The sequence below is a fragment of the Coregonus clupeaformis genome, chromosome 30 (assembly GCF_020615455.1).
Source record: "Coregonus clupeaformis isolate EN_2021a chromosome 30, ASM2061545v1, whole genome shotgun sequence".
NCBI lineage: Eukaryota > Metazoa > Chordata > Actinopteri > Salmoniformes > Salmonidae > Coregonus > Coregonus clupeaformis.
The window spans coordinates 3,590,784-3,606,574 of record NC_059221.1 but is presented as its reverse complement, the minus strand read 5'-3'; the positions used below and the strand labels follow the sequence as shown (position 1 = coordinate 3,606,574).

General features: G+C 45.8%; 1 protein-coding gene across 3 annotated transcripts in view; it reads right to left on the bottom strand.

Annotated features, from left to right (window-relative positions):
• Positions 1-15,791, bottom strand: part of LOC121545496 (helicase ARIP4) — an 87,264-nt gene that overhangs the window by 35,331 nt on the left and 36,142 nt on the right. The window contains exon 1 of one of the 3 annotated variants that reach the window (XM_041856060.2): positions 14,197-14,519. The exons of the other annotated variants lie outside the window; for them this stretch is intronic. Within the exon in view, the coding sequence (XP_041711994.2) occupies positions 14,197-14,230 (34 nt within the window). The 5' untranslated portion in view covers positions 14,231-14,519. Of the gene's footprint in view, positions 1-14,196; positions 14,520-15,791 lie in introns of those variants that run through there. 3 annotated transcript variants of the gene reach the window in all.

Genomic DNA, 15,791 nt, shown 5'->3' with positions numbered 1-15,791 from the left:
CCTGGACAAAAAATACCCGATTCAACTCAATGAGGAGCTGATGATTACTTGACAAGTTGAATCAGGTGTGCATGTCCAGGGCTACAATAAAAATGTGTACTGTTGTGGGTACTCGAGGACTGGAGTTGTATATAACAGGCATGGATTGCACCATCACTGAAGGAGGGGTAAAGCCTGATTCGAGAACAGTAAAAAAAAAACAGACCCAGAGGTATTGATATAAAAGATCCATTGAGACACACATTTTTTGTAGTTAAGAGGGAGTGACTGGGCCAGAGTTGGATACAAACCTGTCTGGCCCTGCCTTCTTCCCTGCCTCCAGACTGGAGACACACTGGACTGGGGTGCTTATGTAAGTGCTAATAAATATGGAAAGCTTCTGAAACCATGACCACAGTGGCTATGTGAAGGGGCTAAGTTAAGAGGCTATGGGCAGGTGTTTCTGGCGCTCCATGCGGCTGGACAGAGTGACTAACAAGGTTGAGGAGGAAACCAAGGTTACGGCCCACATAAACAGCCCTCTCAGTATGATCCACATACATCTCCACTGTCACATTGTAGCCAACACTGACATAATCAATCAAACCCAATACAGCTCAACCCAGCCCCACCTAACCCAAAGTCATATATTCATACCCCTTGACTTGTTCCACATTTAGTTTTGTTACAGCCTGAATAAAAAATGGATGAAATATATTTTAGCAAATTTTTTACATAAGTATTCACACCCGAGTCCATATTTTGTAAAAGCATATTTGGCGGCAATTACAGCTTTGAGAATGTCCGTATCAGTTTAGCACATCTCGGAAACCTTCAACACTCCAGAAATTGTTTTATACCCTTCCCCAGACATACATTACCAGTCAAAAGTTTAGACACCTACTCATTCGTTTTATTTTTGTTTGTTTTTTACATTGTAGAATAATAGTGAAGACATGAAAACTATGAAATAACACATAGGGAATCATGTAGTAACCAAAAAAGTGTTCAACAAATCAAAATATATTTTATATTTGAAATTATTCAAAGTAGCCACCCTTTGCCTTGATGACAGCTTTGCACTCTTGGCATTCTCTCAACCAGCTTCATGAGGAATGCTTTTCCAACAGTCTTGAAGGAGTTCCCACATATGCTTAGCACTTGTTGGCTGCTTTTCCTTCACTCTGCGGTCCAACTCATCCCAAACCATCTCAATTGGGTTGAGGTTGGGTGATTGTGGAGGCCAGGTCATCTGATGCAGCACCATCACTCTCCTTCTTGGTAGAATAGCCCTTACACAGCCTGGAGGTATGTTTTGATTCACACAGTCTCCTCTGAACAGTTGATGTTGAGATGTGTCTGTTACTTGAACTCTGTGAAGCATTTATTTGGGCTGCAATCTGAGGTGCAGTTAACTCTAATGAACTTATCCTCTGCAGCAGAGGTAACTCTGGGTCTTCGTTTCCTGTGGCGGTCCTCATGAGAGCCAGTTTCATCATAGCGGTTGATGGTTTTTGCGACTGCACTTGAATAAACTCTTCAAAGTCCAAATTATCCAGATTGACTGACCTTCATGTCTTAAAGTAATGATGGACTGTCATTTCTCTTTGCTTATTTGAGCTGTTCTTGCCATAAAATGGACTTGGTCTTTTACCAAATAGGGCTATCTTCTGTATACCACCCCTACCTTGTCACAACACAACTGATTGGCTCAAACGCATTAAGAAGGAAAGAAATTCCACAAATTAACTTTTAACAAGGCACACCTGTTAATTGAAATGCATTCCAGGTGACTACCTCATAAAGCTGGTTGAGAGAATGCCAAGAGTGTGCAAAGCTGTCATTAAGGCAAAGGGTGGCTACTTTGAAGAATCTCAAATATATTTTGATTTGTTTAACACTTCTTTGGTTACTACATGATTCCATATGTGTTATTTCATAGTTTTGATGTCTTCACTATTATTCTACAATGTAGAAAATAGTAAAAATAAAGAAAAACCCTTGAATGAGTAGGTGTGTCCAAACTTTTGACTGGTACTGTATGCCTCATCACAATTCTCGGAGAACTAGGAACAGTTCCTTGGACTTCATGGTATAGTTTCTGCTCTGACATGCACTGTCAATTGTGGGACCTTCTATAGACAGGTGTGTTAATTTTTAAATAATGTCCAAACAATTGAATTGGCCACAGGCGGACTCCAATCATGTTGTAGTTACATCAATGATGATCGAAGGAAATTGGATGCACCGGAGCTCAATTTGGAGTGTTATAGCAAAGGGGTGTGAATATTTATGTAAATGAGATATCTCTGTATTTCATTTTTTTGGTAATTTCTAAAAACATGTTTTCACTTTGTCATTATGGGGTATTGTGTGTGTAAATGGGTGAGACAAAAATCATTTGAATCAGCAAATATTGACTCTTTGCATAAACTTAATGTAATTGTCAATAAAAGCCTTTGACAGTTATGGAATGCTTGTAATTATACTTCAGTATACCATAGTAACATCTGACAGAAATATCTCATAACACTGAAGCAGCAAACTTTGTGAAGACCAATACTTGTCATTCTCAAAACTTTTGACCATGACTGTATATGGCTCTTTTACCTATAAGCCCAGCTTGTCACCCAAGCCTGACCCAGTCCTGTATTGTCCTGACCTGCTCAGATCCACATACACAATTCTTCTCAACCAGGAAAACATCACTGCTCCACACTGACAGCCATTAGCATAGCCAACCCTTTGAACCCAGACTGACCCAACAGCACATCAGTCAGGACAGAACATCCATCCTGGGCCAAGTTTGGTCCAGTCCAGCCAGACTACTCTATCTCAGAACCAGACTCCAAGGGCAGAGTGGTGAGGCAGGAACACCTGGAGCTTGTTACATTTCACTGAGGGTGTGTCCAAAATGGCACCTTGTTCCCTATATGCTTTTGAAGTAGTGCACTATATAGGGAACAAGGTGACACCTTCAGGAAAACCCAGCCAGGAAAGCCTCCGACTAAAACAGGCTAACGTAAAAAAAATAAAAATACAATAAAAAATGAGAATAGGCAAAACAGGAAGAAAAGTAATTTATATAATGCAGACAGAGGCTGCTGGTGAGAGTTGAAAAGCAAATGACATAAAACGCCCTCTCTTCGACTAACCTAATCTACAAAATGACCTATTTTGCTCTGAATTTAGTTCCATTAGCTTTTATATCCCATTGTGACCTCTGTCATATTGGTTATACAAACCAATTTAACAAGATATATAATACAGAGGTATTCAACACATTTTAAAAGGGATACATGATGTAATCCAGAAGGTTGTCGAAAGGCTGTGTATATGTTGTATTTCTGGACTTTGTCCCTCCGTTACAGCCGCGGTACAATTCCAGACATCATTTTTCTCTCTGGGACGCAACATAGCCTAAAGTGATCTTTCTGTAGGAAGCAAACCCTTTGCTAATTGCCAGGCAGTTCATCAGTCATACTTTCATACTTTTTCATACTGGTCCCCAGTGGGAATCGAACTCACAACCCTGGCGTTGCAAGCGCCATGCTCTACCAACTCGTCCCAGGGTCGCCCCCACTCCTCCCCTTCCCAGTCTTGCTCTCCCTCCCTCCCAGTCCCCACTACCTTAAAGCACAGTTACATAACAGATTCCTGAAATGCACAATTCCTTCTGATGATTCACACCCATGCAGCACAGACAGAGCACAGTTTACAGTACACTCAGAGAGAAAGGGGGGATTGACTTGAACAGGGGGGTAAGAGAGAGAGAATGTTCTTCAGTGATAGAGAGGGAAGGATCAGAATGCACTTCTAGGAAGTGGGGGGGAATCGAACACACAGTCACACATCGCTATGTATGGGACGAAAGGGTAATTCATTAGCTTGTCCTCCTGGTTTTAGTTCCAGAAATAACTCCCTTACTAGTGGAAAAAACTCTGACCCTTATGCAACAGCAGGCACTAAGCCTATTAATAGCTAGGTCAGCTTTGATTATCAAGATCCTCAAGAACCCCCCCCCCCCCAAGACAAAACCATGGGGTGATGTGGGACGGTAGTTTAGTGTAGGTTATTTTTAGGCTTTACCATGTAGACCAGGGATGGGCAGCTGGCAGCCCTTTTTGTAGGCCCGCGGATCAATACCCCCACAAAAACAATTATTTGTAATTTTACTAATATATTTTTAGTAACTCAGTCGAGGTGTCAACTTACTGTTGAGAATTAGAATAGTAGAAAGCACAAGGCGCAATTACGAAATTTGGTTGTGAATCAGCAGTTTCTCTTGTTATGTGAGTCACTCCATTAGCCCATGTCAGCAAAACATTTTTTGATTGGTCAATTAGTCTAGCCAGCTATCTATCTAAACTTGTAGTAATCATGGTTGAACCTTTTGCAAGTCACTCTCACTCAGATTTGGCAAAATGTGTAGAAGATCAGGAAATTTGCTGTAAAACTACAAAATGAGTGAATTTCACTTAGGGCCCCCAAAAGGCTAGGGACGGCTCTGACTGCATGTGTGGTTATGGATGTGGGTATGCAGGCCAGCGAGCCACTGTGGCCCCTCATGCGCAGTTCAGATTTTTTGTGGCCCCCACCCCCATCAAAGTTGTCCATCCCTGATGTAGACCAAAGCCTCATCAGGCCAAGTTAAGCTAGCCAGCATCCCAAAAATAATTTTAACAGCAGCAATCAGTTTATTAGGTACACCACCCCGTTCATGAAAATGGATCGCTCCTACACACAGTGAGTCATGTGGAAAACAAACAGACAAATAACAGCGCAGTACAACAGTGGTGTGCAGAACGGCATCTCGGAAGGCACAACTCATCGATCCTTGTCACGGATGGGGTATTGCAGCAGACGACCACACAGGATTCCACTCCTATCAGCTAAAAACAAGAAGAACCGGCTCCAGTGGGCACGCGATCACCAACACTGGACAATTGAGGAGTGGAAAAACATTGCCTGGTGCGACGAATCCCGGTTCCTGCTGCGTCATGCTGATGGCAGAGTCAGGATTTTACATAAGTAGCATGAGCCCATGGACCCATCCTGCCTGGTGTCAACGGTACAGGCTGGTGGCGGTGAACTGGTGTGAGGAATGTTTTTCTGGCACAAGTTAGGTCCCTTTATACCAACTGAGCAACGATTGAACGCCACAGCACATCTGAACATTGTTGCTGGCCAAACCCAATAGAGCATCTTCGGGATGAGATAGAACAGCTGTTCGCAGTATGAATGTACCGCCGTCCAATCTGCAGCAACTGCATGATGCCATCGCATCAGCATGGACCAACATCCCTGTGGAATGTTTCCGAAACCTTGTAAAATCCATGCCCCAAAGAATTCAGGCTGTTCTGGAGGCAAAGGAAGGTCCGACCCAGTACTAGATTGGTGTACCTAATAAACTGAATGTATATCGTCAAGCGATCATGGATTTCTACTGTTATAGGTGCCTAGGACCAGGAGAGTTGAGGAGAACGTCAGCACCATACCACTAGACAGTGGGGACACGATTATGTTACACAACCCACTGTTACATAACCAAAAGAAGGTTCCATTCCCCAAAGCCAAGACCCCGGAAACCAAAAACTCCTTCCCGAATGGTAGTGAACAAAAAAACACACACACACACACACACACACACACACACACTCCCCTGGTTTCTGGCAGGCAGAGAGGGAGTGGACTAGCTCTGTGACAACGACACTTTACAAAACAGCAAGCCTTGGCAGTCGTCCAATCATAATAGCCAGTGAGATAAAGGGGAGGTGGCATCTGCGCGACACTGTAGCAATACTCACAACAAAGACTATATTACATAAGCCTGGGAAACACACAAAGGCCACCACAGCGACGACACACTGACTACCCATCAACTTCCTGTCCTAATTATTTCCAGAAGCATGGAGACTGCAGTCCATGTTTTCACTTCCTGCTCTTTCACAATCATGACTTGTATGCATACTGTGCTTCCTGAAGGAGCCTGACATTTACATAAGCAGCAGTCCTCCACTGGCCCACTCCTCCTCCTCTCCTCTCCTCTCCTCTCCCCTCCCTCTCTCTGTGGCAGACTGACTGCTTCTTCTGGGGTATATGGGATGGGAGGGGTGTAGGGTAGGGGCTGGGGCTGGGGGGGGGGCGCCTTCAGAAAGCCACAGGGTTCCACAACCGTGATATGCTAGCCTGGTTGTTTATGTAACGCTGCTTTACAGGCAGCGCTAGCTAGTGTCATGCCATTCCTACGACAGAGAATCAGCATGTGCGTAGTACTGAGTACCAAAGGCAGACAATTACCAATTTGGCCGGGACAGGCTGGTGGGCACAGGTCTGGGGAGAGAGGCAGTGTGCCCTGATGAATACCGGGGGCGCCATGACAACAAGAGGAAGAGGAACTGACTGGTAAACGACAACTATGGTTTGAGGTCATCATGGTCTCCCTGTTCCACTCAGACAATGACTTATCTGGAAAGAGTTAATTCACTTTCTCTTCTCCAATGCACTTTCAAACACAGTGTTCCTTAACCCAGTCGTTTCACATTGCCTACTTGATCTATTCCACCACCAGCACACCTGATTCAACTCGTCACCAAGCCACTGAATGTTGGTGTTGGTATAGATCAAATATGTGAGGACTCAGTTGTGAAACACTGTTCAAAGCTCTCAGAATCCATGTAATCTGAGTGGAGTGGACATGCAACACTGGTACCAAGTCTGATCCAGGTCCATGAATCGCATGAGTGCAAGTTTCAGAGAACCCGTTTCCTGGCTGCCTGTCCTATACAGTTGAAGTCAGAAGTTTACATACACTTAGGTTGGAGTCATTAAAACTCATTTTTCAACCACTCCACACATTTATTGTTAACAAACTATTGTTTTGGCAAATCGGTGCATGACACAAGTAATTTTTCCAACCATTATTTACAGACAGATTATTTCACTAATAATTCACTGCATCACAATTCCAGTGGGTCAGAAGTTTACATACACTAAATTGACTGTGCCTTTAAACAGCTTGGAAAATTCCAGAAAGTGATGTCATGGCTTTAGAAGCTTCTGATAGGCTAATTGACATAATTTGAGTCAATTGGAGGTGTACCTGTGGATGTATTTCAAGGCCTACCTTCAAACTCAGTGCCTCTTTGCTTGACATCATGGGAAAATCAAAAGAAAATCAGCCAAGACCTCAGAAAAAAATGTGTAGACCTCCACAAGTCTGGTACATCTCAAGACATCAGTCAGGAAGTTAAAGCTTGGTCGCAAATGGGTCTTCCAAATAGACAATGACCCCAAGCATGCTTCCAAAGTTGTGGCAAAATTGCTTAAGGACAACAAAGTCAAGGTATTGGAGTGGCCATCACAAAGCCCTGACCTCAATCCTATAGAAAATGTGTGTGCAGAACTGAAAAAGCGTGTGCAAGCAAGGAGGCCTACTCTGTCAGGAGAAATGGGCCAAAATTCACCCAACTTATTGTGGGTAGCTTTTGGAAGGCTACCCGAAACGTTTGACTCAAGTTAAACAATTTAAAGGCAATGCTACCAAATACTAATTGAGTGTATGTAAACTTCTGACCCACTGGGAATGTGATGAAAGAAATAAAAGCTGAAAAAAAATCACTCTACTATTATTCTGACATTGTCACGATCGTTTAAGGATTGGGTGAACCAAGGCACAGCGTGATAAGCGTACATTTTATTAAAGTACTGAACACACGACAAAACAACAAACAAACGAAACGTGAAGTCTTAAGGTTACACCAAACAAACCTATACAGAACAAGATCCCACAAACTAATTGGTGCCAACAGGCTGCCTAAGTATGGTCCCCAATCAGAGACAACGAGCTACAGCTGCCTCTGATTGGGAACCACCCTGGCCAACATAGATTTAAACGATCTAGAACTAAACATAGAAAAACACAACATAACACGGAATATACACACCCTGACTCAACAAATCAACGTCCCCTGAGTCAGGGCGTGACAGTACCCCCCCCCAAAGGTGCGGACTCCGACCGCGCCACAAAAACATAACAGGGTAGGGGCCGGGTGGGCATTCCGCCTCGGAGGCGGATCCGGCTCCGGGCGTGACCACCACTTTCTCTCCACCTCCCTGTTGCGCCCCTGGTCTGGTCTGGACGTCGGCGCGCTGCTTCCCCTCTCCTTCCTCCCACGAAGTACCAAGCCCTGTCTGGACCCTGGTGTGGGAGACCCCGAACCTGGAGAGGGGCTGACGTCTGGGTCTGGACTGGCACCGCTGACTGGAGCTGGACCCGACGACGGTGGATCGGATTGCGCTGGCTCCGGAGTGGATCCGCTGACAGGAGTTGGACCGGACCCCGGTGGAGCGTATTGCTCTGGCTCCGGAGTGGAGCAGCTGACCGGAGCTGGACTGGACCCCGGTGGAGCGGATTTCTCTGGCTCCGGAGTGGATCCGCTGACTGGAGTTGGACCGGACCCCGATGGAGCGGATTGCTCTGGCTCCGGAGTGGAGCAGTTGACCGGTGCCGGACCAGGCACTGGTGAAACAGGCACGGGCCGTGCCGGACTGGACACACGCACCACTGGCTTGGTGCGGGAGCAGGAACGGGCCGGACCGGTTGACGACGCAGCACCACTGGCCTGGTGCGGGGAGCAGGAACGGGCCGGACCAGGCTGACGACGCGCACCACTGGCTTGGTGCGGGGAGCAGGAACGGGCCGGACCGGGCTGACGACGCGCACCACTGGCTTGGTGCGGGGAGCAGGAACGGGCCGGACATGGCTGACGACGCGCACCACTGTCTTGGTGCGGGGAGCAGGAACGGGCCGTACCGGACTGTGGAGGCGGACTGGAGGTCTGGAGCGGAGAGCTGACACAACCCGTCCTGGCTGAATGCCTACTTCCACACAATATGTGTGAGGCATTAGCACAGGACGTACGGGGCTGTGCACTCGTACTGGCGATACAGCACGTAGCACCGGTGCAGGATATACGGGACCGAGGAGGCATACTGGAGACCACGAGCGTTGAGCCGGCACACCCCGTCCTGGCTGAATGCCCATCTTCGCACGACACGTGCGTGGTGCTCGCACAGGACGTACAGGAATGTTCCTGGACACGCTGCTTGGTCCTCATTTGGTGGAATCTTCTGTCACGATCGTTTAAGGATTGGTTGAACCAAGGCGCAGCGTGATAAGCGTACATTTTATTAAAGTACTGAACACACGACAAAAAAACAAACAAACGAAACGTGAAGTCTTAAGGTTACACCAAACAAACCTATACAGAACAAGATCCCACAAACTAACTGGTGCCAACAGGCTGCCTAAGTATGGTCCCCAATCAGAGACAACGAGCTACAGCTGCCTCTGATTGGGAACCACCCTGGCCAACATAGATCTAAACGATCTAGAACTAAACATAGAAAAACACAACATAACACGGAATATACACACCCTGACTCAACAAATCAACGTCCCCTGAGTCAGGGCGTGACAGACATTTCACATTCTTAAAATAAAGTGGTGATCCTAACTGACCTAAGACAGGGAATCTTTACTGGGATTAAATGTCAGGAATTGTGAAAAACTGAGTTTAATGTATTTGGCTAAGGTGTATGTAAACTTCCGACTTCAACTGTATGTGTATGTCATGTTCCTCCTTCATACAGTGCTGCTGAAGCTCGCTCTGATCCACGGAGTTACACAACAGGTCTGCATGCAGGTGCGGGACAGGGATGGGCCGACGTCAAGGACAGTGCCTCTGTGGGCCTGCGAGGGCGAGGGTGAGAGACCTCAAGCCAGGTAAAATGGGGCTAAGGTGATTGAGGGGGCTGTGGTGGGTAGGGATGCTAGTAGCATGTTGTTTCAGTGGCAAACAGCCCACTCCAGTTCCAGAAGCCTAGAACCTACAGGTTTAGACACAACACCTCCACAGCTGTTCAACAGCTTCCATTCTCCAGGCTGGGCCTCTGTCACACCAGCTACCAGGCAGCCATACCAGAACGTTTACCAGAGCGAGGTGGGAAATCAAACCGCTTAATTAGTATGACTAATTCTACAAATCCCACAAACCACCGAGCCAGAATCAGAGAAACAAACTCAGTGCTTCTGATTGAGGAGGGCATTTGAACCACTAGGAGCCCAAAAGAAGACGTCCAAAAAGAGTGAGTGAACCACTGACCCACTATAAAAGGAGAAAAAAAAAAGAACACTACTAAAGCGGTCTCCCTCTTTCCATCTACGTCAGTAAGGAGATTATAGATTACTCTCAGTGCAGTGTACGAGTGAGTTTTACTACAAAAAAACAGAGAAGCCCCTACGCTCAGCATCACAGCAGCAACACATGTTCACTAGGCGACTACAGGTCACGGAGCGGGGAAACTGTTGGAAGCTCCAATACAGGGCCACCTTTCACAGAGGTTCACCTCAGGACAAAATATTTACCAGTTAGGCCCTAGCAGGCATTGACCAGGAGTTGTAATAAGGTTGATTAACCCTCCAGAAGTGGGTATACATTACACACAGACCATGTGAGCCAGAGGAGATTATTCACAAAGAAAGACACAATCAGCACTTGTCAACCTATTATTAGGGTTCCTGTGTAAATTCAATGTGCGAGAGGTCAATATGTGGCAACCCGAAGAACTCTTAGTGCTGCCGCCATGAATAAAGGATGGCTAAGGGGGTCACTAGGCTGTATTGAAATCTATGAGCTCAATGGGTAGCTCCCACTTTCGCCACTCCTACCCCCCGTGGCAAATTAGCACAATAAGATGACACGTTTTTTGCCTCTATTCCTTACCCCCTGTTGACACACACACACACACCCAGGCCACCAGCGCGATGAGCATGACTCAGGCAGAGGGACGCTTATGTAACGGCAGCCTCTGGCTGTTACACAACCCCAAGAACCGCACGTCCCGTACACACACACACCTAATCATGTACACGCCCAATCACAAAACAGACATTCCTACAATGTACATTCACAAATAAAACCATATATTTTGTTCCCATCAACAATGTATGGCTGCCCTTCCCCTAGAACAGGGTATTCAACGTTTTTGTGAGTGCATGTGTGTGTGTGTTTTTCGAGTTGCCAAATTTTCAACAACCCCAAACAAGTTGTTCTTGTGTGTTTTCCAGCGGTTGTGTTTTACAATGGATTACACAGGAAACAACCTTGGAGGCAGACAGCTGCTCATCAGTTTCCATGTAAACACCTCAGGCAACTTGGTCAGTCCCAAAAAAAAAACACACAAAAAACACAACAACGGTTCAAAATCTAAACATCCTTCTGATCTAGAAACAGACAAAGCAAATCAGAAAACAACCAACAAATTCTAGAAGAAATACTGTAAAACAAAAAAGGGTGGGGGGTGTTAGCACACCTTGCAGAGGAGGATATTTAAGTGATAATGCCTGAGAAGCCAGTGTTTGGAGGATATATTGGCACGGGTGTTGTTAGGCCCAAGACGAAGTCGAGGGCCGGCAAACCGTGCCAATATATCCTCCAAACACCGGCTTCGAGGGCATTATCACTTTTATACAATGGGGTTACCAACATATTCAAATAATGATTGACATATTTTCATTAAAAATGTTATTTTTATTAATTTATTGATACTATTTCATCCTTCCACAAGATATAGTCCCGACACAAATCTAGGGTTGCTACAGACGCGACCCAGTCGTTCAGTCTTTTTGTTCTGTATCTATGAACGTTGTTTGTTCTAAATGTTCCATTGCCATACTGGCTAGCAACGATCTTATCCCTTGCTTGCTAGCTAGCCAACTACGTCTAACTTACAGTCACGTCAAAAAGTGCAGCCAGAATAACAGCAATGTAGCTGCATTTGCATTTGTTCAAGCTGTTTTCTAGTGACATTTATTTGGATAAATCCATAACAATGAGCTAATGAGGTGCGATTTCGCCTGGCATATTAAATGTGCTCAGTCATCAGGACACTGTTGTTCAGAGGAGCTAGACAACAACACAGCTACAGTAACACAATCACTTCAAACTGAACCTGGAAAGATCACAAATTAGCTGCGTTTCGTTTTACCTTTTTTCAATTGACTTTTTTTTGTATATATCCATAAAAATGATGCCAGCTGATTCATGATTTCGACTGGCTGAGAAAAGCTGTCTGCCTGTCAGTCTCGTCCCAACACGTTCATTACTATGGGACAGCAGATCGAATTTGAATATTGAAACAATGTTGCAAATGTCGGAGAGACAGACAGCAAGGTTTATACAAATCTCTGCTGTTGAAAACAAAATGTTAGTCTAAAAGAAATGTGAGATAATGTCTAGATGCTTTTTATAGTGGAGATCAAGTTTATAAGTTGCCTGGCTGGACTGATGAGACAGTGGATTGCGCAGTCAGATGGAACAGAGTAAATAGGCATTTTAACGTCATAGATTTAGCCGGTGGCAACTTGTGGAATAGACACCGGCTGGAATGCGGTTTTAACCAATCAGCATTCAGAATTAGACCCACCCGTTGTATAAGAGAGGAGGACACACCTTGCAGAGGAGAGGATATGAGAGGAGGACACACCTTGCAGATGAGAGGATATGAGAGGAGGACACACCTTGCAGACGAGCGGATATGAGAGGAGGACACACCTTGCATAAATAGCCTGACAGCGCCGTTGGACAGGGACAGGAGGAGTGTTAGTGGAGTGTTGAGGGGGGTGTTATGAAACACAGCGTGCCTCTCTGACACTGGCAGCGTGGCTGTGCGATTCCCAGTGCTCGGAGGCTGAGCTAGCGCTTTACTAGGCCAGTATCGCTCAGACTGGAAAGATTAGCATGGCCCGGGTGAGCAGAAGGCAGGGTGGGTGCTTCTATAACCATAGCAACTCACATTGTGTGACTAACACCCCACTCTGACCTGACCGGGTCTACAAAGTGTGATCGGTTCTACAAAGTGTGATCATGACAGAGTTGTTAACCAGGCAGCTGGTAGCCTAGCGGTTAAGAGCGTTGGGCCAGTAACCAAAAGGTCGCTGGATCGAATCTCCGAGCCTACTAGGTGAAAAATCTGTCATTGTGCTTGAGCAAGGCACTTAACCCTAATTGCTCCTGTAAGTAGCTCTGGATAAGAGGTCTGCTAAATCAGGGTTTCCCAAACTCGGTCCTGAGTTTGGGAAACCCTGTGCTAAATGACTAAAATGTAAAAACGTAATGTGCTCGACATAGACAACTCCCATGACCATTAGTGGTGGCCACACTGATCACAACAAAACTCAACCCAATCAACTACCACAACCAGAGGAATGTACAGACACAATAAGAAAGAAGAGGAGGAGAAACGTAGGATACCAGTAATCACAATCTTATACAAAAATAATGTGTCTGTAGTATATAAATACATGTTTGTTGCTGTAGTTGACCATATGTTGTTCCTCGTGCTGCAACCATTCAGACTGACTAGTACCGTTCAATCCAACACTAATCCACCCACTGCCACCTGTTTAGGTTACCGTAGAAACGGTCAAAGAGCCCCCACATCAAACAAAACATCTGAGCGCTCCCAACAGAGAACATCATGAAAGAGAGAAAGAACGAATGAGAGAGAAAAGAGATTGAATGAAAGGATGGCTGGTGTCAAACGGATGCATAAGTAGGGAGCGTTATACAACGCTGTTGCACACCGTTACAAAACAACTCCAATTCACAGACAGTAAGTACAATGTAAAACACCCTGGTTATCAACTACAATGTAAAACACCCTGGTTATCAACTACAATGTAAAACACCCTGGTTATCAACTACAATGTAAAACACCCTGGTTATCAACTACAATGTAAAACACCCTGGTTATCAACTACAATGTAAAACACCCTGGTTATCAACTACAATGTAAAACACCCTGCTTATGAACTACAATGTAAAACACCCTGGTTATCAACTACAATGTAAAACACCCTGGTTATCAACTACAATGCAAAACACCCTGGTTATCAATTACAATGTAAAACACCCTGGTTATCAACTACAATGTGGTAAAACACCCTGGTTCTTCATCTTCATCATCATCCAGATTTCTCACTAACAACAAATTATTCATCCACACATCTTTCTCCGGTTATCATTGATTCAGTCTCAAAGTGTCCTCCTCAGTCATCACATCACCCCCACCTGCTGTGGTCCTAAGAGTCAGTGACGCTCCCCTCCCACCAAGGAGGGTCAGGGTGCCAGCGGGGGTCACGGGGTCACCTACCTGCAAAGGTCTCCGACTCTTCCAGCAGCAGCATGCTTAGAATCTCAGTGAGGGGTGTGTGGAGAGTCCCCAAAGCTTGTAGAGCGTGTGCGGTGGTGATGGTACCCCCCACTTGGCCCTTCTCTCTGTGTAGTCTCTCTCGCTCTCTCTGTTACCCTGCTCTGAGGCTGGGGGAACAGGTGGCCTCACTACCGCCGTCTGCTCCAAAACTCACTAACTTACTTCCTCCAGTTGAACATTTTTGCCTCAAAGCTGTAAGGCAGAACCTGGCTTCTTGTTCTCCTTTTGGTCTTTGGTGCTATCTGTTTATCTGAGTTGTTTTTCCTACTAACTTACTGACTGATTGACTGGATGCGTGAGTGACAGTACGCCATCTCATCCCTGTCCTAAGCGGCAATATGAGTCGAGTAAGGCTCTTGACAACCAGGAAACTCTACTAAAAAGTCATTACATAACCTCGCACGCTGAAGCTGGGGACCTCGTCAGGGGGGCGGTCTACTTACGCAGTACGCACGCCGCTACCCTATGTTACGGAAGAGAGGGAGGGAAAGAGCAGAGATGCCGGCTGGGCAGAAGGAGCAGCATGTGTGTCGCGTAAAATAGGGGAGGGACTGTAGACAGGCGCTCGAAAGAGAGTAGCAATGGAAATATTTCAAGTGTCTGCATCTTGATCATGTAAGAATTACGAACTTCAAATAATCTATTTAGGTAGTTGATGTGGCTAAATGACATGTCAGGTCTAAACATACTGTATGGACTCTTGAAGGATGGAGAAGACGTCCAAAGATGCTCAAGCTGAGAGAAACTCTCAAAGACTAAGTAATAAATATAAAAAAAGTATCCCAAAACTTGACAATACAATAAAACCTCTCTCCACGGCCATTCAGCTACTGCTAAAGCGAGATCCCCCTTACTCAGGATTCCACCTCCTCCTATTCAAGACATCAGTAGAACTCAAACCCCCAAAACAGGTTTAGACATTTACCCATGAACTCTGTATGAGCAATGATATACTCCTACTCTAGAATGAGTCTCATCTCTGTCCTCTTGCCAAACCAGAGTATCTGTGTCAGCTCCACTCTGCCATACTGCCCCAGACTTCCAGAGTATTGAGAGCATGGTTCTGTAAGCAGAGCCACAGCCATAAGGTACAGAAGGCCTTTGCGACAATTATAAAACAATGAGACGCTGAAAGCAGCCCAGCCCTGTCTGGCCGTCACAAACACCCCTTCCAACGGGAGAGTTGCCCCACCAACTGACACCCATGTTGGCATGATGTCAGCAGGCCCCTCCTCCTCAGTGAGGCTGCCTTAGGTAATGGAGGTGAGAGAGTTCAATCGGACAGATGGAACAGATGGAATGAGGAAAAAGAAATAGAGGAGGGGGCGCTCAAAACAATGCGGTGGAGCCAGGTCCCGGGACCCTTGCAAACACACACACATCCAGCTTACCCGGATCACTTTACAAACACACTCACGCAGAGGCTGCACACACTAACCCACATCTTTACACTCCCCTCCCCCGCCTCCCCTTGTGAAGGAAAGAGCTAGAAACAAGAGAGGGTGAGAGGAAGGAGGAGGAGGGGAAAGAAGAGA